Source organism: Melospiza georgiana, chromosome Z, assembly GCF_028018845.1.
Source record: "Melospiza georgiana isolate bMelGeo1 chromosome Z, bMelGeo1.pri, whole genome shotgun sequence".
Taxonomy (NCBI): domain Eukaryota; kingdom Metazoa; phylum Chordata; class Aves; order Passeriformes; family Passerellidae; genus Melospiza; species Melospiza georgiana.
Window position 1 is genome coordinate 80,730,837 of NC_080465.1, and position 25,274 is coordinate 80,756,110.

At 42.3% G+C, this 25,274-nt stretch overlaps 1 protein-coding gene across 5 annotated transcripts in view; it reads left to right on the forward strand.

Annotated features, from left to right (window-relative positions):
* The first annotated feature begins 6,777 nt into the window (after positions 1-6,777).
* KATNAL2 (katanin catalytic subunit A1 like 2) overlaps positions 6,778-25,274 on the forward strand; it is a 29,398-nt gene continuing 10,901 nt past the window's right edge. For 4 of the 5 annotated variants that reach the window (XR_009115889.1, XM_058043376.1, XM_058043378.1 and 1 more), the window contains exons 1-11: positions 6,778-6,911; positions 13,239-13,309; positions 13,701-13,867; positions 15,908-15,950; positions 16,353-16,476; positions 17,459-17,554; positions 18,077-18,175; positions 18,899-18,976; positions 22,054-22,152; positions 22,706-22,769; positions 23,989-24,107. Coding sequence is in view for 4 of the 5 variants with exons in the window: in XM_058043376.1 (XP_057899359.1) it covers positions 6,861-6,911; positions 13,239-13,309; positions 13,701-13,867; positions 15,908-15,950; positions 16,353-16,476; positions 17,459-17,554; positions 18,077-18,175; positions 18,899-18,976; positions 22,054-22,152; positions 22,706-22,769; positions 23,989-24,107 (1,011 nt within the window). In the remaining variant the exon portion in view is untranslated. The remainder of the gene's footprint in view (positions 6,912-13,238; positions 13,310-13,700; positions 13,868-15,907; positions 15,951-16,352; positions 16,477-17,458; positions 17,555-18,076; positions 18,176-18,898; positions 18,977-22,053; positions 22,153-22,705; positions 22,770-23,988; positions 24,108-25,274) is intronic. The other variant, XM_058043377.1, reaches the window with a different exon arrangement.

A 25,274-nucleotide genomic window follows, 5' to 3' on the forward strand; every position in this document is an offset into this window, starting at 1 on the left:
GGCAGGGAGGGGCGGGGGAACCTGAGGGGAAACTGGGCTGGAGGGGTACAGACACAGCAGGAACCCTCTGGGGAAACTGGGCTACAGTGATACTGACACACCGGGAACCCTCAGGGGAAACTGGGCTACAGTGATACTGACACAACAGGATCCCTGGGGGGAAACTGGGCTAGAGTGATACACACCGGGAACCGTGGGGGTAAAGTGGGCTACAGTGATACTGACACACCGAGAACCCTGCGGGGAAACCGGGCTACAGTGATACTGACACACCGGGAACCCTCAGGGGAAACTGGGCTAGAGGGGTACTGACACACCGGGAACCCTCAGGGGAAACTGGGCTAGAGGGGTACTGACACACCGAGAGCCCTACCTCAGGGGAAACTGGGCTACAGTGATACTGACACACGGGGAACCCTGAGGGGAAAACTGGGCTAGAGGGGTACCGACACATTGGGAACCCTGAGGGGAAACTGGGCTAGAGGGGTACCGACACATTGGGAACCCTGAGGGGAAACTGGGCTAGAGGGGTACCGACACATTGGGAACCCTGAGGGAAAACTGCGGTGGTACAGACTGGGAACTGAGAGGGAAAACTAGTCCAGCTGCATACACACAGGCCGGTAGGTACCGGCCCCAATTACACGGTGCTCCTGCAGCAGCTCCAGGGTGTGAAGAATTCAAGTGGCTTTGGAACCCTGGAAGGATCACAGAATCACAAAATAAAGATGATCTCTGGAGATCACCTAGACCACACCCCTGACAAGGCAGAGTCACACAGAGCAGGTAGCATAGGAAATCCAGGTGGGTGTGAAATGTCTCACAGAGGGACACTTCCTGACCTCACCGGAGCCCCTTTACCAGAGCTATGCCACCTTCAACATAAAGTTCTTCTTCATGCTGAAGTGAAATTTCCTGTATTTCAGTTGTGGCCATTGCTCTTCATTCAGTCGCTGGGCACCACTGCCATGTTTCTTCCCCTGCAGAATTAAAACTCCACTCTTTAACTAAGTTGTTCTATTAAAAACCAACTAAACAAAAATAAAAAAGAAAAACCAACCAAACCAGCAAATCATAGAATAAAATAAATAGAACATATTCCAGTTTGCAATTGAAGTGGATTAAATATAAAGCTTGTGATTTTACAGCCCAGTTTATCCACCCAATCAAGAGCACTCATAATTTGTGTTATAATGATGATGCAGCACGTTTTAGTAATAAAAAATGAAGGGAAAATGTCACCAGCAGTAAGCTTCAAAAACTGGATAATGGGTTTCCTGCTGTAAGGAATGTAAATGTTGAGATATTTACAGAAAAATAAACATCGAGGTGCAGCCGAGAATATTGTTTTCAAAAGCAGCCAGAGATCATTACCTAGTCACAATAATTACCTACTCACAATATTCAGTTTCATCAGCATCTTGGCTGTAAAACCAAACAACCGATTTATTGCAATAAAAAACAGGAAAGACTCAGCCAACAAACAGGCAAGCAGCCAGCACAACCCAAACAAGAAGATAGACACTGGAAAAGAAAAAGAGGCCTGAAATGCAAAACATATTTGCTTGTATTAACCAAAAGGCAGCTAGTTTTGCACGACTGACACATCCAGAGCAGCAACTACAACAGTAACTTACAGGCCAAGGGACATGCCATGTCAGGAGCAGGCTCTGCGAGGAGCGGTGCTGGCAGGCAATTTTGGGAACAAACAGCTGACCTTTTCTACAGGATACTGATCCCTGTGCCATACACACTACCTATGAGCACTTAATGCTGCTGTAAGACCTGGACACCAAGGAACTCAATAACTAACATAATTTGTTGTGATTTTGCAACAGCTTGTTGAGACACGCTTTCCTTTTTATGTACTATTTACTCCAAGATAAACCCTTAAATGTGCTGAAGTTTTCCACTACAGGCACAGATACCTAGTCCTCTGCACTAATAGCTTTTGTGCTTGGTTCTATGACACCCCTTTCCCTGAAGACTTAAACATAAGGACTTCATTAATTTCAAACCCCTTCTGTTAGTCAAAACCAGAATCAACAGGCTAATAAAACATGCCATCTGCCACACCACTGCATGAGTTCAAATCCTAAGTCCATCAAATGCTTATTTTCCCCTCCAATTCAATACCAGACTAAAGGGGCAAGCTGTAGGTTAGACTCCCTTAGATCATTAAAGCATGACCAGACCAAAGCCTTCTTTTGTTCTTTTAACAAAACCTCAATTGTTCCTTCCTTCAAACACACCGGGAAGGACATCAGTGTTGAAGCTCACATCAGAGCCAGGCAGTTCTTTTCTAGTGTACACTCACTTCTCACTTCATAACCACATCTTTCAACAATTACAATCATCTTATCCCCAGTATTTGTGGGGGTAAAATTTTTATCTATCTCACATGCATATGATAACAAGAGTTTATATAGTAGCTTTCCATAATATTTTACTGAAGTGTTCCTCCATCCTATCTTGTTTTCCTCCACCTTTCCCTCACAGCCTTTCTACTACACATCTCTGGGGCCCTATCTGTAAAAAAAAAAGAAAAAAAAAAAAAAAAGAAAAAAAAAAAGGACTTTTGGTTCTCCTCAAATTTTTTCTAGTTCTTCAAAATCCTGCTGTTTTATCATAACTTCTCACAAACACATCACCTTCAGGCTTACACTCCACAGCTACCAAGTCATCTTTGCTAAAATTCAACATTCCCAATATTGCTCTTGCCACCAAACTTTTAAGAAACCTAACTCAAGTGTAAGAAATTCTTTTGGGACCTGCATCTTCTTGGACCTCCATCTCCAATGCCGCTTTCTTCTTCTCCTCCTTCTCAGTAAACCTACTGCTGCAGCTCCTGAATCAGTTCCCAGGCTCTTCTCTTGGGCATTTTCTGCATTAATGTTTAAACTTGGCCCAGCATCAGCCATTGCAGGAGGAGACCTTCCTCCAGGCAGCTAGTGCATACTATCTCCCAGAAACATCACTGAATTAGTCACTGGGGTTTTTGTCTTCCCCAGTAGGCTCTAATTAGGGTAAGGAACGAGCCTATAGGTGCTAAGCAACCTACCCCCTAAACTGAGGCTTATTAGGGGAAAAAAGCCCCACCTGGTTTCAACCTTTTCTAGTATTCTAGTGCTATGCACAGTATGTCTATATAAGCACTGCTTGTTCCCGCAGCTGCGTTAACTACAGAAAGATATCTGAACGTCCAAATAAACCCTCCCAGCCTGCCACAAACACTGCCGTTAAAAAAAAAAAGAACCAAAATAAAAAAAAAAGCCCAAAACAACAAACAAAATCACTCTACAGCTGCTCGCACGACTGCAACAATTGCTTTTATCAGCATTATACCTCATCAAACCCCTCCTGTGTTGCTTAACCAGCTGCTAATAAACTACAGAGTGTGAACTGCAGGCAGGGCTGGGGCGACTGGGTGGAAAGTAGATTTGTTTTGTGTGTACTGTGCTTAAAGGAAGGAATTTTATGAGGTCAACCTTAAGCTTCACCATCATCTCTTGTATCCCACAGTCATGTACTTTTTAAGGTAACATTATAAGTGAATGGCAAAAAATATTTAAGTGGTGGTCAGTGCCTACAACCCTCTTGTGTGAGGTCTAGAGCTGTCAAAGCAGAGAGCCTGAAAAACACCCTTAATCATGCTGCTAACAAAAAATATGTGTGCTCTGGCTATAAGACAAAATACTCTAAGTTGGATACTCAGGTTGGACAGGGCTTGGAGTAACCTGGGCTAGTGGAAGGTGTCCCTGTCCAAGGCAGGGCATTGGAACTGAACGGTCTTCAAAGTCCCTTCCAACCCCAACTATCCTGTGGTTCTCTGAGTCTGCTTATTGGAAAGAAATAATTTATGTGTCTGCAGTGTATCTGCATTTTCTATGCAGCTGTTTGACAAAACAGTTTGGATGGGACATAATCTTCTGTCAAGGTGATGCTGTTTGGCTTTTGCCTTTTTTTCTTTTACATGTTCTCTGCATTCTTCACACACCTATTTGTAATGCTGTCATTTATTCTACTAGTAGCTAGTTTTCCCAGTAGGTTTCATGGCCTTTCCCTAAGCAGAAAGACAAAATAAATTCCAGAGCTCCAAGCCCCGGGAGACACAAGGCTCGCTGCTATCTTGGTTTTTCCTGGGAGCCAAGGCTGAGAACAGCCTTCAAGACACATTTTCATGGGCAAAGTACAGCCAGTGCTGAAGGGGGGACTGCAGAGAAGGGGCTTGGCCTGGGGGGGAGCTGCATCACCACTTGTCCTCCTAACTGGTGCTTTTATCAATTATGCTAATTTCCTAAAACCTATAAAAATGCACTCACCCCTGGGGGGGAGTGGGCTTTTGTGGACATCTTTCCATAACTGCCCCTGAGGCCTTCATTAAAGATCCTTTTTTATATTACCTACCTCCTTACTAAAATGATCCCAAGTTTCATTTCCAGTTTGGGAAAAAGGCAACAAAGGGACATGATGAATATAGTTATATATAACTTCATTGACAATAGATATATTAGAGTTTAGAAAATTAGAAACATAATATATTCATATATTTATGTATATATTCTAATCAGTTTTGATAATGAAATAATAATTTTGCCTAACATACCACAGTAATACACCTATATTTTGGTAATAGGACTAACAGCAAAATGTTTTAATTTTGTTTTGAAGTTGCTTACTTGATCATTATTATTTTTATTAAATTATGTCTATTGACATAGGCCTGGATTTCAGTCTTAAACACAGCCTCCCTGACTGTTGGTGAGCATTTGCGTCTATGGACAGTTTTTCTGAAAACTACCCTCAACTTTTGTTCAAAGGATTTGAAGAGTTCTCTTTATCCATCAAAACTATAGGAAACCACATATTAAGGTAGCATTACTCCTTTAGCAGTAATGGTGGAGAACCCTCCAGTCAAGCACAGCCCTGAACCCAGGCTATTCTCCCAACAGTGACGAACCTGGGATGGTTTGAATTCTGACTTCAATTGCAGGAATTTCTCTTTCAGAGCCATAAAAAAAGAAGTCCATGGCAATGGAAAAACAAATGCATTACCACTCTACTACCACATTAAGGGCACAAAACTAAGCATACATTCTAATAGGAGGGGGTCCTAAGTTAGTTAGTAAAACATTAATCTGATCCACTTTGAAAAAACTTATGGGACAAATGTAATTTTAAAAGTGTATTAATATGCATCCTTGACAGGATGAATGTATATACATTTACAGCACAGCTACTGAGCTGTGAACATACACTGCAGCCTGTGTATGTACCAGATTGGGAATGTTTTAGAAAAGGGCTGGGGAAACATTCCAGAGTGGGAACAGAGTGACACCAAAAGGACAAAGCCATAATGGAGTATTGACAGTTATACTGAGGAGTATTTTTGGAAGATCTGGATGTCTGGAAAAAAACATATTTTTGAGGATTTGATGCTAAGTAAGTGTGGCAGCAGCTCTCTGACCACAGAAAGCAATACACAACTTTCCCAGGCCTTGTGCTGGGAAAGGCTGTGAGAAGATCAGAGACAAGAATTATAGACAATTCTTATCTTCACTTGCTCCACACGCTGTTGTGAACATGTGGAATGTGTTATGGAGATTTGTTTACCAAAGGGTGATTTCTTGATGGCCAATGGTGATGGTGTTTTGACTGAAGGACCCGTTGGGCCCACCTATATCATGACTGTCTATAAGGGGAATGGGTTTCTTAATAAGTATAGTATAATAAAATGATTGCTCAGCCTTCTGAGAATCACGGAGTCAATGCTAATTATTACTCAGCTGGAGGCCTGCGATGACAAGCAAGTGTAATATAGAGTCCCAGAATGTTTTGGGTTGGAAGGGACCTTAAAACTCATCCAGTTTCATCTCCCTGTTGTGGTCAGGGGCACCTTCCATTAGACCAGGCTGTGTTCCATGGTGTGAGAACCTGGTCATTACCCTGTCCAAGAACTGAGCAGCTGTCGGATTTGGGAACAGGGATAACAAAAGCCCTTTCCACAAAGCTGTGCATATGTCCATCAATTCATCTTCCCACTGTGTGAGAAAAGCATAGGATTCCTCATGCAAGAGGAGTTTTGGTAGATTTCCTGAGACTGAGCTTTAGGTTTTATCTCGCCTGATCATGAGTTCTCCTCCAGCTGGACTGAAGCTGGACCACATCCAACAGGCACAATTCACCTCTTGAATAATTCACACCCTGAACCCCAGGAGGCTGCAGCAACCAGAGAGCCAAGCTGTGCTCTAAGGAGAGCATTTCTCACAGCCCTGTGCTCCCTCACAGCGGTGATCTCCATTTTAATGTCCCTTGATGTGAACGGCAAACTGCACTCTGCTGCTTCTCAGGCACACCTCAGCTGTGTGGGCGAGCTGGATATGTCCAACAATGGAGTGAGATGGGCTGTGCTCATTGCTTTGGCTTCATTTGGCTTGTTTGGGGTGGGCTTTGGTTGGACCGGCATGGTTTGGGTTGGTTTGGCTTGTTTGGGGTTGGTTTGGCTTGGATTGGCATATTTTGGGTTGATTTGGCTTCATTTATGTTGGTTCGGCTTGTTCTGGGTAGTTTCGGATTGTTTAGGGCTCCGTCTCCTCAGCCGCAGCCCCCGCCTAACCGCCCTGCACCACACAGGGAAGGCCGGCCCCCATTGGCCAGCGCCGCCTTCCACTCACGCTCCTCTACTCGTGATTGGGCAGGTTTTCAGTCAATCTTTCACCTTCCGACGTTTCGATTGGCTGCGCTGGGGAGGCGGGGCGCGCCTGTCCCCCTCGGGGGTCGGCGGGGTGCGGGTCCGGGCGCTCGGTGCGCTATTCTCGGCGGCGTTCCCGGTAACATTCCCGGCGGCACCCCTTGCCGCCATGGAGCTCGCCTGCCAGGCGCTGAAAACCACCCACCAGGCGAGGGAAGCGGTGAGAACGGACGGGGTGCGCGGTTGCGCGTCGCGGTTGCCTTGTCAACGGGGAGCGGGCGCTCTGCGCATGCGCGGGGGGTTGGTGTTGTCATGGCGGCGGGGATGGGGTTGGGCCCGAGGGGCCGGGGTTGGTGTGGATCCCTCACAGCCCCTCTCTACATGGTTCTGGAGCAATAGGCACGGCCAAAGGAGACAGTCCATACCCTTCCTCCACTCGTTATTTTATTTCAAAAAGAAACGAGGAAAAAAGAAGTCACGGCTGTATTGCCTCATCCCCAGGTCGGGTTGGACGGGGCTTGGAGCAAGCTGGGATAACGGAATGTGCCCCTGGCCATGGCAGGGTTTGGAATTGGATGGTCTTCAGATCCCTTCCAATCCAAACCATCTTGTAATTCAATGATTCTATGCTTCTTGCTCTAGAAAGCCCAGAAACAGCAAGATAGCAAGATTTTTGCTGAATTTCATAACCTGTTCTTTTGCTTCCATCTGCTGGTTAAATTACACCAGAGGGAGAGAGACTGCTAAAAGCCTTTCCCATACAGCTGTTGGATGCTGTGCATGCATACACCAGTCCCTCTTACTACTTAAGAATGAGAAGTACAGGATTTTTCACAAAAGAGGTGTTTTGGGAGGAGTCCTGAGACTGAGCTTTAGATGTTACATCAACTTCTTGTAGAATCATAGAATGTTCTGGGCTGGAAGGTACCCACAAGGATCATCACGTTCTTCCTCTTGGCCTTGCACAGCACAGCCCAAAACTCACACCATGTTCTTGAGAGCATTGTCAAAACACTCCTGGAGCTCTGGCAGCCTTGCACTACTCCTCGGGGAGCCTGCTGAGTGCCTGACCACCCTCTGGGGGAAAAACCTTTTCTTGATATCCAGCCTAAAACTCCCCTGACCCAGTTCTGTGAAATTCCCTTGGGTCATGTCACTGGTCACCAGAGAGAAGAGATTGGTGCCTGCCCCTCAATTTTCTCTCCTCAGGAAGTGTTAATAGGATAGATATGTTTACCTAGGAAAGGGATCCTCTAGCATGGTCTCCTTCTGAGCCCTGAAGTGAATTCAGATCTGAACCACTGCAAATGGAGCCTGAAGGTGTTGGTATTGAAACAGCATCAACATGCAGGAGGAGAGGAGAAAAGGGGACCTGATTTTTAACTTCACCAGTGGGGATTTGCATGGCCTTTGTCCCAAAGATGGTGCTGGATACTAAATGCAGAAACATTTGTGGGATTGAGAACTGGAGCTCAAGAGCTCTGTTAGCTGTGCCACAGGATTTGGTTTGATTTGCTCTTGCTAAACTGGCTTCTCCATAGCCTTTTGAAGGTAACAGTCAATATTTTGGGTACAGAGATGAGGGAATAGTTTGTGTTTCTCAGAAGAGCAGAAGTTTGGAGCCCCTTTTTTTGATTAGTGACATGAAGAGCCACCTGAAGCTGCCAAGTGGATTTTTTCCTTCTTGTTCCCAGTCATAAGTTCTATGGTGAGCTCAGTGTATGTCTTTAATTATGAAAGCTCATTGTAATCCTTGAAAAACTTTGGCAACTCTATTGTTTGCAGCAGCCTCATATTATTTGGAGGAGAGAGGAGGGCAAAGCGCCCTTTCTTTGTCCTGGGAAATTGTATTCAATGGCAGCCAAGTTATACATTGTTTAAAACTCACCAGTTCCATTTTCTGCTTGTGTTTCTCAGAAAGTGCGGTCAGCAAGCCAAACAAGAACTGAACGTTCAGCATTCTGAAAAGCCTGTCAAGGGTGCAGATATCCAAAGGGCTACGGGGAATGCAAAGCTGTGGGAATACAGGGTGGTGGGGGGAGGGAGGGAGGGAGGGAGGAGGAAAACTAGGGGAGCCCATCAGGCCATGGTGCTTGATTTTGAGGAACTCCATGTTTGTCAGCATCCTGGGATCCCAAAGACAAAAGGGAAGGGTGCATTACAGGTAGTGCTTTCCCTATGTGGTTGCACAGCCACCTGGCTGCCTCTTGTCTGAGTTCCTAATCAGAGTCTTTCTGAACACATCCTGACTGCCCCAGTTGTTTGCCCTTAGAGTGCATGCACTAAAGCAGAGCAGTTTTTATTCCCAGGCTCCCCAGATGATAACTTACTCTTGTAGCTCTTTATTTTTCATCCCAACAAACATGCAAAATTCATGCAGAATATATAGGGTCAAATGATAATGAAATGTTAGAGTTAAATTAATCTTTTAGTAGGCCCATTAGTTTCAGGAAATTGCACAAGAGACTTGGTTCATTCATTTACTTGAATGTAAATGCATTTTAGTGAAAGGTGTGGAAATTACTAAACAAACAATTGCACCTAAGATGCACAACTCTATTAGAGTTTAATTCAAAATCACTCAAAAAAAGGAATGTGTGCCACTCTTTTGTTAAGCTAGAAATAAAGAAAATAACACTATAAGTGTTGAAGCTAATTAGTTAAGTGCTCGACTATTTAGTTTTTAAAACAAGATCACATTTAAGTGCCTTAAGGTTTTATTAATTTCATGGACACCAAAACCCCCTATAGTAATTGAAAATTTAATTACATATGTTTTTCTTTTCTTTTAAGAATGGAAGCTTATTAAACTTTAAACATTTAAACATCTATTGAAATACCAGTGGCTATAAGCAACATGCAATTCTAAATACTAATTAAACAGGAAGGCTAGATCACTGTAAAGCTAAACTGAATTTTAAGTAACTTTGCACTTGTAAGTACTCCTGTTTTTTCATGCTGTGTAAGATTTGCCATTTCCTCCCTAGGCACAATAGAAGCCTTGGGCAGTGTTAGTGTCTGCCTGGATTGTGGCAGGGAGGTTTTTTTGGACATAAGTGCAGTGGGTCAGTCCTAGAGGACAAACTGGGGCTCAGGACAGCAGACCAGGGCAGGCACAGAGCTCTTTTAAGGGGACAGATAAAGCTTCTGTTGGCACTGACACAGAGGCTCATCTGCCTTCTGGAAAGGGTGCATGCTAAAATAATGGTGAAATAATAATGTGCTAAAATAATGGTGAAATGCAGGAAAGGGATTGGTGGGGCTGGTCAGGCAATAATCCGTATGCCACTGGTTCACCTGATTAGTGACTTGGCAGCAGGTGCATGTTGAAAGGTCCTTGGTTTTTCTTTGGTTTATAGAGCTCTCACAGAACTGAGTTACAAGAGATACCTCGGTTCTGTTTTTCAGTCCAACCTAATACAAGTCATTGTCAGTTGATTAACTGATTAACAGCTTAGTTAATTTTCTTTGGACACATCTGATTCTCAAAATCAGCCATTGCTGTTTGCGCTCTTCTTAAAAAAGGTTAAAGACAGAATTAACCTCTCAGTCTAAGCTCTCTTCTCATTTTTAGATGGGGCTCTTTTAGGATGTAAAGGTTCATTTTTCCTTCTGTTTGGTCAGCACAGCCAGAGGAACATTGCTGTGTCAAGGTTGAAGTAGGTGGCTCACACATAGACACAATGCTATCCTACCCCCAAAGCAAGCCTGTACTTAAATTATTTGAGATGCTGCCAATCACTATTTATACTAGAATTTAAAGTGCTTTTTAAAGAAGTAACAAAAGGGGATGAACAGCAGCAGATGACATGCCAGAACACAAATTCTTTTCAAGGGAAGTTCCAACCATGGATCATGCACCCTGTCAGTCCATCAGGCAGAGGTAATTCCTCTCTTGTCAGAATATCCACGTTTATTCCATGAAACACTTGATGTGTTTGTCTTCTGTGGTGGCCAGGTGTTTGCATACTGTATTTTAAATATTCAGAGGTAGCTGTAACCTTGCCCTTTGATACATTAGGAAACACAACAGTTAATCTTTCGCAGCATAAATCTTCAGGAGCAGTTGCATTTTAAAGGATGTACAGGTGGGATTCTCAGCAAGTGATGACTCCAGCTTCCTTCTTGCATCTCCAGATGTGTTTCGGAATTTCAGGTCATCCAGGAGAAATGGTAAAAAGGCAACAATTCAAAATGTTTTCCAAGCATCACTATCAAAAGATTTAGAAGGAAAAGACTCTTTCATCTCAGCGTGTTTGTGTTCTCTGTTTGCTCATGGCAATTCTCAGAATTGCTTCATTTCTTGTTGCAGCACCTCCCAGGAACATTCTGCTTCATACAAGAGTTACCAATCTACAAAACATTTACACAGCACTCCTTTCTCCCCAGAATGATTCAGAAAAATTATCTTTGTACCACCACTGAAGTGGTATTGTAACTTCTTTTGGAAACACGTTCTCAAGAGGATATCAAAGGTAGAAAGGGGTTTTTTTTTTTTCCCTTTTCCCCAGCCAGTTTTAGCCTTCATTCTAGAAAACCAGAATGAACATTTTAAAAATCTTATTTGCAATGTGTGAAATGCCAATTCACTCTGACTCTGCAGGAAACGTTAAGAGCAAACCCCAGCTCTTCCTTAGTCGTGACACTAGATGGCCCCACGACTGAAGCAAACGTCCCAGGAAATATCTGCTGGACTGCGATACTTTTTCCCAGTTCTATCCAGTACATTTTACAGGCTGTCAGATTTTATTTTAAAATAAAACAGAAGCTGATGATGCTATTTCAAGTGTTGAAATTAGCAGTGGAATGCCATGTGATACCCAGTGCTGTGTGCAGAGCAGAGGGAGGTCTAACCTTGCAAAGGAGTGGCGTATAAAGGGGTAAATTGGTTTTGCACCACCCAAAAAACACCTTTGATTTTTGTAATAAGTGATTCTCTACTATCAGAAGTCTGCTATGGTTTCTCTCTCTTCCAAGAGACCAGAAAGAATAAAGTAATGGTCGTTATGTATAAATATTTCTTTTGGGGGGGTTATCTTGAGGGATTTAAAAACATCAGCCTTGGTCAGTAGTAGTTTGTTGGCATCTTTGTGTGCCAGGCACGGGCAGAGAGCAGCCCAAGTCCTTGGTACAGGTGCTGGGGCTCTGTCTGCAGTGGGAAGAGGACAGAAATCTCATTTGTCACTGCAGGCAGTGGGTGACACTTGGGCTGGGCTTTTCCTTGCGGGTGGATGGGGATGCTGCTCATTTGGGGTAGAAGAGAGGGAAACGGGGGCCGGAAGCAGGAGCCCATGTAGCTTTACTGTGCAATGTGATCAGGGATGTGTGTCTGCTGTGCAATCAACAGAGATCATTGCTCTTTCCCCGTCCATTAAGTGCCACTCCTTCCTGTTCACACTGGGTCCTCACAAGTAATCACCAAATCAGAGGAAGGACACAATACCTCAAGTTGGAGGGGACACATGAGGATCATCGAGTCCAACTCCCAATGCCTCCCAACCTAAAAGAGAAGGGAAGTCATTAATTTACCTAAATGTGTGTTTGGCCATACCTACTTCCCCTGTGGTCACAGTTTCAAGTCCCAGTGAAGCAGACCAAAGGCAATGTGCTGATTTCTAGAGCTTTCGTTGTAGCACCTTCTGTTATAACCGAAGAATCTCAGAAGTTCTCTACAGACACTGAGCATATGTGGCATGTTTCATCAGAGTAAGGCTTAATTCCACCATCCTCCATGATTCTGTTTCCACTGTGCCTTTTCCTCTCCCTGAAATGGCATCTGATACTCTCTCCGCTGAAGCTTCACTGGGTGAAGAAAAGGATGTTTTATGCTGCCTTATTTTTATTGCTGAAGCATTTGCGAATGACTTTGGGTTCTCCAGTCTGTGCCAAGACATCCATGGGACTGACTCTCTATTGAATTTCTTCATGTTGAGTCCTGATTTTGGTCAGTCCCGTGTGAAAATCGTGCAAGTTTCATGTTATCCCAATATACTAATTTTTCCAGTGACCGTGTTTCATTTGTTGTGTTTATACATCAAGGGCTATGAAATGGGAGGTGTCAGCAAGTGTTACAGCTGGTCCTTGTAGTAGAGTCATGCAGATCCCAGACCTGTTCACCAGCCCCCTTCTCCAGGCACTCAGAGAACAGGTTTCAGGTTGCAAGGGAAGGACGCAGCCAGGATGGAGCACAAGGTTTCCTTGCACAGTCCCTGAAGCATTCAGGTCTGCAAGAGTCCTGCCCTGAAATTCACAGCAGTCTGAACATGTTGTGAGCCATAGCCATAGTAAGGGAAGTAAGTTACTTGTTCAACCCTAAAATAATTTTCTCTTCTCTAGGAAAAGGTTTCTACCCATCCAGTAGCCCTGATAATGTGTAAGAAAAATTAGATTGAAAACCACTTTCCTTGTGTTTATTAACAGTGAGTTGTTTTACAGTTCTTACATGCTGTTGCGTTAATTTGTTTGTTTCCAGAGGCTACGTTTAGATGTTGCTAACAGCAATAAAGAGAATATTACATTTGATCTAGAGTTCTGTCTTAATTCACAGGAGGAGATGCGAACAGAAGCTCGTCGGAAAAATCTCCTCATTCTAATTTTGCATTATTTAATGGAGAAAGGGTATGTTTTTTAAATAATAGTGCTCTACCCTTGTGGGATTGTGTGTGTCTGACCTGCTGTACTGCATCTCTCTGTCCTCTGTTGGCTGAATGGACAGTGGGGCCTTGGGGTTAATGTGAGGAAGTGGCAAACTACTATGAGGTGTCCTCACAGTTTACTAAATTGTTTCAGTTTCTGAAACAAAAAATCTCTATATAATTTAAAATACTTTAGATCCACCAACAAAGCTTATTAAAATTAGAGTTTATACTTCTATAAAAATAGGACTGTGGACAGGTTAAAGATACTGTATGCTTACTAGTGCCATTGTTTGCTGCTTCTTTCAGAAATCAGAGTAAGATGATGACTCTCAGCTTTTTGATCCTTGTTTGTTTTGTTTTTAAATTGCCAGGTATGTTGATGCTGCAAATGCTTTGGAACAAGAGACAAAATTAGGTTTACGTGGCTTTGAAGTTTGTGACAACATTGATCTTGAGACAATATTGATGGAATATGAAAGCTACTATTTTGTAAAATTTCAAAAGTATCCTAAAATTACCAAAAAGGTCCTGGACACTGGTATGTGGCTCTGTTCCAAAAAGAAAGCTTTTGTTTCCAAAGTCTAAAATGTTTATTTCCCTGCTATGCTCACAGCTCTGACATGTATGTCAGCATTTAATGTTCAGGTTAATGTAATGTTCAATTTACTGTACAGTTACACATCTGAAGTTCTAGCTCACAAGACACCAGAATTAAAAGAGGTGGCTTTGAGCCCTTCTGTTTTTTCTTCTTTCTTTATATAAAGGACCTAGAAGGTGGCATTTTTCTGTCTTTTGAAAGCTGCTTTGGTATTGGAAAATGTCAGCTAAGCACAAAGCATAATGGCAGAGATATATTTATTCACTTTCTTCTCATGGTTAGAGAATAGTGGATGAACGATACAGAATGAGGCAAATTAGAATATGAGCATTCTGTTATGACCCTGAATGGTTTTGCACTTGAGCACAAAATGTAACTTGGAGAAGCCATAATAACAACTGTATGAGAGTAAGTGATAAAAAACTTGAAGGATCTAAGTTTGGATTAGACATTAGGGAAAATTTCCTCATGAAAAGGGTTGTCAAGCCCTGGCACAGGCTGCTCAAGGAAGTGATGGAGCAATATCCCTGAAAGGGTTCAAAACACGTGTAGATGTGGCACTTGGGGACATGGATCAATGGTGGCCACTTCAGGGGTTGGGGAGTGATTGGACTGGATGGTCTTAGAGGTGTTTTCCAAATTAAAGGGTTTAGTAATTGGAATTTTCCTGAAATTTGCTTGAAAAAGGCAAGTACATCTAGAACCCTATTGGTTGCTGTTGATACAAAGAGGAAGAACAGCCCTGCAGGATATAACAAAAAGGATTTGTTACGAGGCAAGAGTGAAAAAAATATTATAAAGCATTTTTTCACATCATAGTCAGAGCAGTAGGCAAGACTGAGTCCATGATCTAAATAAAAAAGAATTCCCAAAAAGCCACTCTTGGACACTTAAAAGCTCTCATTATGCATTTTTTGGTCAGTAAAGCTTCTCAGGCATGGAGTAGTCTGCCATTACCTAAGCTCAGATTTGTGACCATGCTGGCAGTGAGGCATCATCCTTTTTCCCTAAAGCACAAGCAGCCTCTTCTCCTGCACTACACGTAGTTTTCACCGTGCCTTAATTGTGCCTGTTGCCAGACTTGGATATCTAAATAAAACCCTTGGTGTGGTGTTCCTTCCAACTGAATTCTTTGCACCACTCTTGGCAAGTCCTACAGTAACAGGTTGGTCATTTCCATGCTCATTTCCAATGAGTTGGAAATGTTGTAGATACACCCACAAGATTACAGGTTGCTCCATGGGCTCTGCTGCCCCTAAACTCACCATGTTCCCAAGCTCCTTCAGGGAAATAACTGTTTGGGAAGAATTATTTCATTGTGTAGAATCATGAGTCCAAGAGCATTGTATTTACAGGAGAGGTGTTTTGGAGAAACCAGGGGCATGCTGGTAGCATCATACAAATCCTTGGCTTTATGAGTTCACATCTGGGCTTTGCAAGTTGGACATTTTGTGAAAAAAAAGCTCTCCTTTGACAGAAGTTGTTTAAAATGATAATGCAAAAGATAACGTAGCTTGATAACCACTATTGCAATGCGACATTTGTTCTTCTTGTTATGTTGAACTTGATTCCTCTTCAGAGGAGTAAGGCAAATTCATATTTCCCAATTCAGCAACGAAAAAATTATTAGCATTAAATAAGCATTCTGTGTGCTATATTAAATTATTGTACTTAATCTAATTTCTGATGGTGTCCATTTTACTGTGAATATGATACTGGTTTTAAAATGTAAGCAGGGAAACCTAAGACTGAATGAGCTAAAATGTAAAAAGCTTGAAGCAAAAGCACTCTCAGCAACACCAGTTTGTTTTCACTAAGTTTTTGCAAGCTTGCAGTGCTTATATGCTGTTCTTGTTTATGCATTATTATTTCCAAGGTCATTATTGCGTGCTTAAAAATATTTTTAAATGGGAGAAAAGGTTCAAATTGCCCTTTTTAGATCCTTAATTATTTTCCATTTTAATATTAATTTTGCCTCAGCAGAAAATAAACAACAGCTGAGAAGTGGAGGAAGAGCAAGAAGGTGAGATATATGTGTGGGGTGTTTTTCTGGGCAGAAAATTTTCGTAGTAAAAGCAAATATGCACCGTGGTTAAGATAATGCTGTGACACCAGAGGAGCACCAAAGCCTAGAGCCATGCTCCTGACTGGTGCATTTTTTCTGTATGTGCTGGAGGAAATTAGAGACTTGTTTCCCAAATGGAGAGGCAGACAATTTACAGAGCTTCTGCAGTGTGGGTAAAGTGGCGGGGGGGGGGTGTTTGAAAAAAGTAAGCATTGAACTCTGCTGTGATTGAGATTAACACCATCACTTCAGTGGAAGCAAAGTTAGCCTAAAGCTGCTTTATTTGGAAGCTTTGGGTCTTTTGATATTTTGAAGAAAAAAAAAGTCATGGAAGTCTTGCTTTTTTTTTCTTTATTCTAGGACAGCAGCTTCTTCTCAGAATGTACCAAGGGTCAAACAACAGACAGTGCAACGATCAGTATCAAAAACTTCAGCTGGGAGTACAGCAGAACCTAAATCCTCCACCAAGGAGAGCCCCAGACAGGTTTAAACATGCTCTATCTTGGCAGCAGTACAGTTGAAATAAATGGGATTTTGTCTGGGAAGTCTCTAGGCAGCAAGAGGATGGGAGTTGCACAATTAATAATTGTGCAACTAATGGGTTTGACTGATTTTGTCATTTAAGGATTATAGGTGCAAGACCTTGAGAGAATTTCTGGCCATGAGTTTGGGGGCAGTCACAGGCAAAAATTAGCGGAAAAGGAGTTATATAATCCAACCTATAGTAAAAGCAATCAGAGGTTTTTTCCATTAATACCAATATAGTCATTCTTGAGTGCCAGAAAACAGAACAAACAAATAAAGGATGAAGTGGTATCAGTTGTAAGCATCTTCACAGTGCATAAGTTGTTTGAGACTCGGGGAGTAATTTGGGTCTGTAATGTTTAGGTTTGAGAATCTCATTTTGGTGAGATTACTGTGAAATCGACTTTCTTATCATCCCTGTACAGAGGGTGGACAGGAACAGCAGGTTGGTGGGCAAGCACTGTGTCTATTGCAACCTTTTTTTAAGGACCTGGCTATATTTCTGCATCCAGAGGAACTCTTCTCCGACCTATTGCTACCCCTAAAAATACTGCAAAACTTTGCCTTTTGGATTTTACAGCAGTAAATGCTGTGAAGTTACTAAAATAGCTCCTAAAATAGCTCCTCATTTCTGAGGTGACATGCTGTACCTTTTACTTGGCCTGTCATTTCCACTGTGCATAAGAGCTGCTTCTTATGTAAAATGCAGTTTTCTGTTCAGTACATGGAATAACTTCACTGCTGAGCTCCAGAGCTGTGGCTTTCACTGCTGTCACCAGTTAGGTGAAGTCCAATTAAATCTACCATGGTGTTTAAATGATGAGTATTTCTCTTGGAACTTCATCTGGGCCTCTGTGAAGAGAGGGAATGATACCTATCACATAATACCTTCAATCCATTTACTTGGCAACACATCTGTTTTAAAAGTCATTTCTCTTTAGAATAGTGATGGTGCAGATACTCTGGATCAATCTGATTTTGGCTTAAGCATCTCAGGAATCGGCAAAACTGGAGGAGACAGCTCTCACCCAAGAAAGGTTGGTGGAAACCTGGTATGTGGTTTCTCAGAGAAATATGTATGTGGGGAAAAAAAAGCACAGAGGTTTTAAAAAATACCAAATGGTAGGGTTTTTTCTCAATTTTTATATAAAAATGTTTCTGTATAGTCAGCTGAATAGTCGGTTTTATAATTTTGTATAAAAAAAATTAATTCTTTGCATAGGAGGCACTTTTTGCTTTAAATACTATTTCAAACATACTCAGAGAGGAATATTTATTTTTTTTTAAAGCCCAGTGGTAAATAACTAAGACTGAAGATAAATTTTGAATTCCTGAATGAGGTAATGAAAGGCTCTGCAGTTAAATTATTGAATTGACTGAGTTATGTGTTCTATCCCCATTGATACCGCAGTTTTTGGGGTAAATTTTTGCCATAGCTAGGACTGTATATGCAGTAAGGAAACACACTGCTGTAATTGCAAGCAAAATTTGGTCCAGTGTATTTTTAAGAGTAGTGCTACCACCATGGTAAAGCCTACAGCAACATTTTTCTCCTTTAGGGCCAAATAATTGACTACCGCAAGATGATTCAGGATGCTGTCAGAGTGCCACCAGATGGAATTCCCTTGAACAGCCTTAATTGTGATCCAGATCCATCAGTAAGTGTTTCTGTTTGTATTTCCATCCAATGAATATGAACTTGAGTTTTGCACAACCAGGAGCAAAACAAAATACTGCAACAATGTTGGTTTTGTTCCCAAGTGCTAAAAAAGGCCTTGGATTTCTGAGAGGTGTATTTCCTCCTTGAAGGGACAGCCATACTTGATAGTGGTTGTTTATTCTGAATATGAAAGGCAACAAATAAAAAGGAGGCCTTAATATGAAAAAATAATTGCAGACACTTGCAGAACTTCTGGGAGTGAAATCCTGGTTCCTTTCAGCTCAGTATGTCTCTACAATAGAATTTTGATGTAGGAGATAAATTTTCTGTAAACACTCCACACACAAGCCGGAATTTCTCAGATAGTGCTTCCAGCTTTCGTGGTGCTTGTCTGCCTGGTTACTTGCTACACTGGAAGAAACTATCCAGAAAGAGAATGTGGCGAAACTGTGATCTACAGTTAAATTTTTCACTCCTCTTAGTCTATGTAGGTTGTATTTAGGACTTTAAGTGCAATAAGAAAGTTGCTCATTTTAATGTTGATTAGGGTTAGATTCTGTCAGAGGAAAATGACACTGCAAATATGGTTTTCTTTAAAATTTGTATTATTACACATATTTCTGCAACCTTAAAAGTTGGTATTACTACAACTAAAAAATTATATAATAGTTTGTCTAAAAATACTTGCAGTCTGACAAGAACCTATGTTTTTCTCTTTTAGGAACGATTATTGAAACCTCTTAGTGCTTTTACTGGCATGACTGGTGAGATGAGAGAACTTGCAGTGGTTGTGAGTAAAGTAAGAGCCGCTCTCCATATCAGTTGTAGAGAGATGTTGGTTATCTTTGTCATGTGGGAATGCTGTTTGCTTCTTTTTACTGTCACTGATAGTGCAAGTTATTTTTCCCTCCGCATGGCTCTCCAACAAGTCATCTCTTTACATGTAATGATGTTTCTTTCTGATGCACAGTGGGAGGAAATAATTAAGTCCATTCATTTCTAATGGGGAACAGGCAATTTAATCATGCTGTGCAGACTGTCATGGATTTCCTTTTTGCTACACAAAAAAGTGCAATACTTCACTGGGAAGAGAGATTTAAATATATTAGCTAAAACTAACTATTATCTAATGTTTTATCTAGCTGTGATCAGATGATGGGAGAAACCTTGATTCCACCCTTTGGGTGCAGTTCCATTCCAGGCACAGGGCTGTAGTCACTGTGGGCAGCGTGCCAGTATCACAGCAATATCTCTGTTCTGAATGTATCTACTAGATAGCATCTACCGAAATTAGTATTAGACCCTGGTATCCCCGCATGGTTTAGAACCAGAGAATCATTTAGGTTGGAAAAGCCATCTAAGGTCATCAGGTCAGCACTGCCAAGGCCATCACTAACCCGTGTCCCCAAGTGCCACAACAACATGGCTTTTAAACTGCAGGGATGAGGATTCCACCACACCCTGAGCAGCTGTGCCAAGGCTTGATAAACCTTTCCATGAAGGAATTGCTCCTGAGGTACATCCTGAGCCTGCCCATGCCCAGCCTGAGGCCGTTCCCTCTGCTCCTGTCCCTGTTCCCTGGAGCACAGCCCAACCCCCCCGGCTGTCCCCTCCTGTCAGGAGCTGTGCAGAGCCACAAGGGCCCCCCTGAGCCTCCTTTGCTCCAGGCTCAGCCCCTTCCCAGCTCCCTCAGCCTCTCCTGGGGCTCCAGCCCCTTCCCAGCTCCGTTCCCTGCCCTGGACACGCTCCAGCCCCTCGGTGTCTCCCTTGTGCTGAGGGCCCAGAGCTGTCCCCAGCACTGGAGGTGCCTCAGCAGGGCCGGCACAGGGACAGGCCCTGCCCTGGGGCTGTGTCACAGGACAGTCCAGGGCCATTGGGTTAGAACTTGCCCTGAGCCTTGCTTTGTGCGTCCTGTGCACAAAGGATTTGCACTCCCTGTGCATTCTCAGTGGTGCAGTGGAGAGATGCTGTTGCTGTGAGCTCTGCAAGCAGTACCCTCATCCCAGCACTGCCAGAGCAGCATCAATAATGCACCATGTCCCAGGGCAGACTGGGGGATTCCTCCAGAATGGGCAGCTTGACCCCTGGAGGGAAGCACAGCCTTGTCAGCAGCATTCATTTCACTCCTGGGCTGAGGTGTAGCCTGACAAACAAGCCCTGGTCCACTGGGGATGTGTGGCTACAGGAAACACAAATGCTTAGCATGCACCACTTTCGGATGAGTCACTCATCAGAAAGGATTCTCAGCACCACAGTGTTTGGTAGTGTTGTGAGTTTCTGGATATAAATATCATGAGTGGTAACATCTTGGGCAAACCTGATTAAAATCATCTTTCTAAAAATCATGGAAGACTTTTGCTGACTGATTTTTAAATCTGTGTACGGCCCAAATTCTTGGTCCACAAGTTTTGTGTTTGGCATTTAGTAGAACTTAATAAATGTCTTAGGAAATTTCCAGCCTTAAAGTAAGAAAATTTTCACTTGTTTCAATTCCTGTCTGGTCTTTTATTTATGGTAGACCTTTAAAATAATGTTGTTCTTGCTGCTACATTAACAGAAAAAGCAATAAAAAATTGCTTTCCATTTGTTATAGTGTGTTTTTTGAATTGTGCTCCATTATGGTATGTTCCTAGTTGCTATGGTAATCAACACTGTATAAATCAATACAAATAAATAGCATGTTATATCTATTTCATAACACAATCTAATTTAATTTGGAAACAGTTATGTAAGTCTCTACTTAATGGCAGAAATCTGATTCATCTTAATTCACTGTTAATAGACAGGGAAAGTATAACCTATTCTATATAAATAATTGTTTCTAATTGTATTAACTTTTCCCCTTGGATGCAACCACATAATTTTTTTCCAGTCTATGTGGACTATTTTTGTTGGAGAGCAGAATTTATCCTGAATATTTGTACTGAGGATGTGATATTTTTTGCAATTAGCCCCTGGAACACAAAAAGCCACAAAATATTATAAAGGCAAATGGAAAGATTCATAGAAGATTTGTGAAGCTGAATGAATTAAATGAAATTAATTTAGTGAGTGTTTCAGGGCATAGACTAATTGCCATCTATCTTTTGATAGATTCTTAAGGGGAAAATTTCTTCCTGTTGCAGAGTTTTTCACAGCTTTTCTTGCAGCATATAAAATCTTGCATAGAGTGGAGTACATAGATTTGTTTTCACTGTTACTTACAACACAAGAAATAACATAAATAATAGGTAATAACATTATAATAAGTAATAACATAAGTAATAGGTGCAGCCATAAAGTTACTAAGCATCAAGTTTAAAAAAAAATAAAATATTTTCACATTGCACATGGTTGAGCTGTGGAACTTGTGACTATAAAATGAACATGTTTAAAATAGGGAAGAAAAATTCACTGAAGAGTGAGGCTCAGAAGGTGTTTCAGCTCAAAGATTCAGATGTAATTTGAATTACTGAAGTTCATTGGTGGTGTAAACTTGAACCAATGTGTCACTATGATTACTTTTGCTTCTTTTTTTAAACATCCAGTACTTGCAGCAGTAGAGACAAAATATTAGGGCTGGTGAACCTTCTTATCCCAATTGCTCTTGATATGTTGGTTGGTTCCTAAATCAAACTAACAGAAAACAGGTCTGAGAAAGATCTGCTCAGCATCTACATTTGCTAGGAATACATTAGGGAAACTGGGGCCTGGAGGGGAAGTGATTGCTGTGTGTGCTTCCCTCCTGGGAGGTGCCTGGTACCTAGGGTTAAATAACACAGCCTGTATCACTTAACAGCACCACTATTTTATCCCCGAGTCGATCCTTTTACTTTGCCAGAGTCATTATCCGACTGCAGAAGGAGTTTTGCTAACAAGATGTGATGTGTGTTGCAGGACATTTATCTCCATAAGCCAAACGTGAAGTGGGATGATATTATAGGGCTGGATGCAGCTAAAAGGCTGGTCAAGGAAGCAGTTGTTTACCCCATAAAGGTAAGGTGCTAAATAGCTTTGACAAAACCAGCGTTGGGCTTGTTTCCTTGCAGTTAGAGTGGTGTTTCAGAGTTCTCAGTATTGCTGTGCCTTGGTAGGCCATTTGTGTTAGGGCTGTTGGTGTTCCTGTTTCATGCCAGAACTATTCCTGTTCCATCTGAAATGGCACCTGCATTCTTCTACAGGAAAATTACCTTTCAATATAATTACTGTATGAGTTAGGTCCAATTCTTTGGCACCTTTGGCATTGTAAGAAGAGCTGGGTTTGACCTATATTAGTTCCATGAAAAATTATTTACAGAAGAGAATGTCACATCAATTGCACTTGAAAAAAAAAAACAAAACAACATTGAAAGCAGATTTCAAATAATAAACACAGCATTTTTCTCAGTACTCAGATCATACATGTCACATTGTTTTGGCATTGTTTTATGCCTCTCTTCAAACTTCTTATGTTTCTCGAATGTGCTAGGAGCAGTGAAGGTGAGGACCACAATCCCTTGCAGTTTGTTTTAGATGATACATTTTTAATCCCTAAATTACTTTCCTTCAGTATCCAGAGCTGTTTACTGGCATTCTGTCCCCTTGGAAAGGATTGTTGCTCTATGGACCACCAGGTATGGAGAGCTTTTTACCACATCTCTGTGTTTGTCGCTGCTTCTTATTTTGTCCTGTGTTTAAATCATCAATGTTAATTAGATCAGATTGTTAAAAAATAGCATGTTCTGTACATAAATTAAAAGGAGAGAATGTTGGATGGTTATGTACATCTCTGACACTCAAACCTGCCCTTTCTTGTGAGCCTTGGCTATTTTTATAGTGGAATCTTCCAGAGACAGTACTTACACTAAGAATTCAGGGGAATGAAAACTCAGATCTCTGTTTTACTCAGCTTGGACCATTTTAATCAAGATTGGCATAATCCTATGCCATGGGTTTAGCTCCTTAGTAAAAAATGTCCTTCCTCTCTTCTGCTTTTAGGGGTTGTTTTGGGAATGGGGTGGAAGCTTTGCCTTCTTCTAGCTGCGTATTTTACTTGTTAGTGCGGCTTCCCTGCTCCCATTGCCCCCCCCTTTGACACCAGGATGTGGCTGGAAGGGGGCAGAGGGCACAAGGACCACCTGAGTCAGGTTGCAAAGCCTCTCTCTGCAATGAAATCCATTTGTTCTGTGAATGTTTAGGTGTTCCTGCCACAGAAGGCATCTGACCATTTCAGCATGCACTACCTCAGGTTTGGAGAATCTGCATTTGCAGTTCTGTATTACCTGAGTTTCAACAAACAATCATGAAAGGGCCACAAAATATTGTGAGGGCTGGAGCCCCTCTGCTCTGGAGCCAGCCTGGCACAGCTGGGGCTGTTCAGCTGCACCAGAGAAGCTCCAGGGACACCTCAGAGCCCCTGCCAGGGCCTCCAGGGGCTCCAGGAGAGCTGCACAGCCCCTGGGGACAAGGCAGGCAGGGACAGCACCCAGGCAATGGCTCCCACTGCCAGAGGGCAGGCACAGATTCTGGCACATTGGGAATTAGGAATTGCTGGCTGGGAGGGTGGGCAGGCCCTGGCCCAGGGTGCCCAGAGCAGCTGTGGCTGCCCCTGGATCCCTGGCAGTGTCCCAGGCCAGGCTGGATGGGGCTTGGAGCAGCCTGGCATAGTTGAAGGAGTCTCTGGTCATTGCAGGGTGTTGGACTCAATGACATTTAAAGGTCCCTTTCAATCCAAACCATCCTATGAGTTTTTTACTGGTTTTACCTGACTGGTAGTAGGATGAGGGGAATTTATTCAAACATTCACATTTTATTCCTTTGCAGAGTGATTTTCTCAAACACTGTTGTTTGTAGGTACTGGAAAAACTTTGCTTGCTAAGGCTGTTGCCACAGAATGCAATACAACCTTTTTCAACATATCAGCATCCACCATTGTCAGCAAATGGAGAGGTGATTCAGAAAAACTTGTCCGGGTAAGAATTCCTCTCTCATACATTATACTTTAGCAAACATCACATCCCCCCTTGAAGAACTTGGGTTCAGCACAGAACTGGAGACAAGTGTTCCTCTGGTACTCATCTTTCCTGAATTTAGACAAAACATGACTTTGATTATACCTAGTTCTGAAAGCAGGAATAAGATCGCTTCTGTAGACATCTCGTAATGGATTCTTGCTGTGGGACTTCAGTTCTGTAATGTAAGATGGAGCAGATGTTCTGCAGGCAGCAAAGATCTTTGACTGCCTGATCAGGAGTCAGACCATCAGAGTTCCAAACTAGTGTGTGCTTAGTGACCTCTTCAGAGCACTTCACATCCATTTTGCAGAGGTTGGCTCCTAGGCACCCTGCAAAATGTAATTTAGATCCCCAAATTCCTAATTGCTCATTGTGGCATGAAATGGGCAAAGAACTCCCTTGTCACAAACATCTTCCAGTCAAGTGCAGATGTAATGTTGTTTCAAGAAAGGTAGTTTGCTGGCAAGTGGGTAAATGCATTTTTGTGTATAAACTAGCATGGCTCAGCTGTGGTACAAAAGGTTCAGGGGTTCATGTGCAGCACCTTTGCCCATCTGAATCTCTCCATAACATCCACTAGCTCGGTGGAAATCCACAAGCCCTTAACCTGCCTTACCCTCATCTCTTGAGCTGCACTTCAGGTAAATGCAGAGCTCTTGGAAAAAATAACCACAGCAAACTGTTCTCTGGAAACTGTATTGTTTGTCTCTCTTGAAATGTAGGCAATGGCTGCAGCACACTTACTCGTCCTGCCTCCTTTGTCCTTTAAAATTGCATATTTTTCTCCTGACATTCCCTTTTTCTCTTACTGATTCTCTTGACATCTGTCTCAGTAGCTTCCTGGAATTTTCTTTTCTGGCAGGAGTGTGTGGGGACAATCTGTTTTCTGCCACCATGATACAGAAAGTTTTTGTGAACATGCTGCAGCACATGCATTTATATTGAATTTGTGGCTTTTTACCCTTAATTAAAGTTACAGTGGAATCAAAAAATGAAGTAAGGTTGTCGGTCAGGAGAGCTCTAAGAAAAGTATTGTGTGAATTTATATCCTAAATTCACGTGTGCCTGATGAAGGGGAAGTATATATGGGGTTTGTGGTCATTTGGAGGCACATCCTCTCATCCT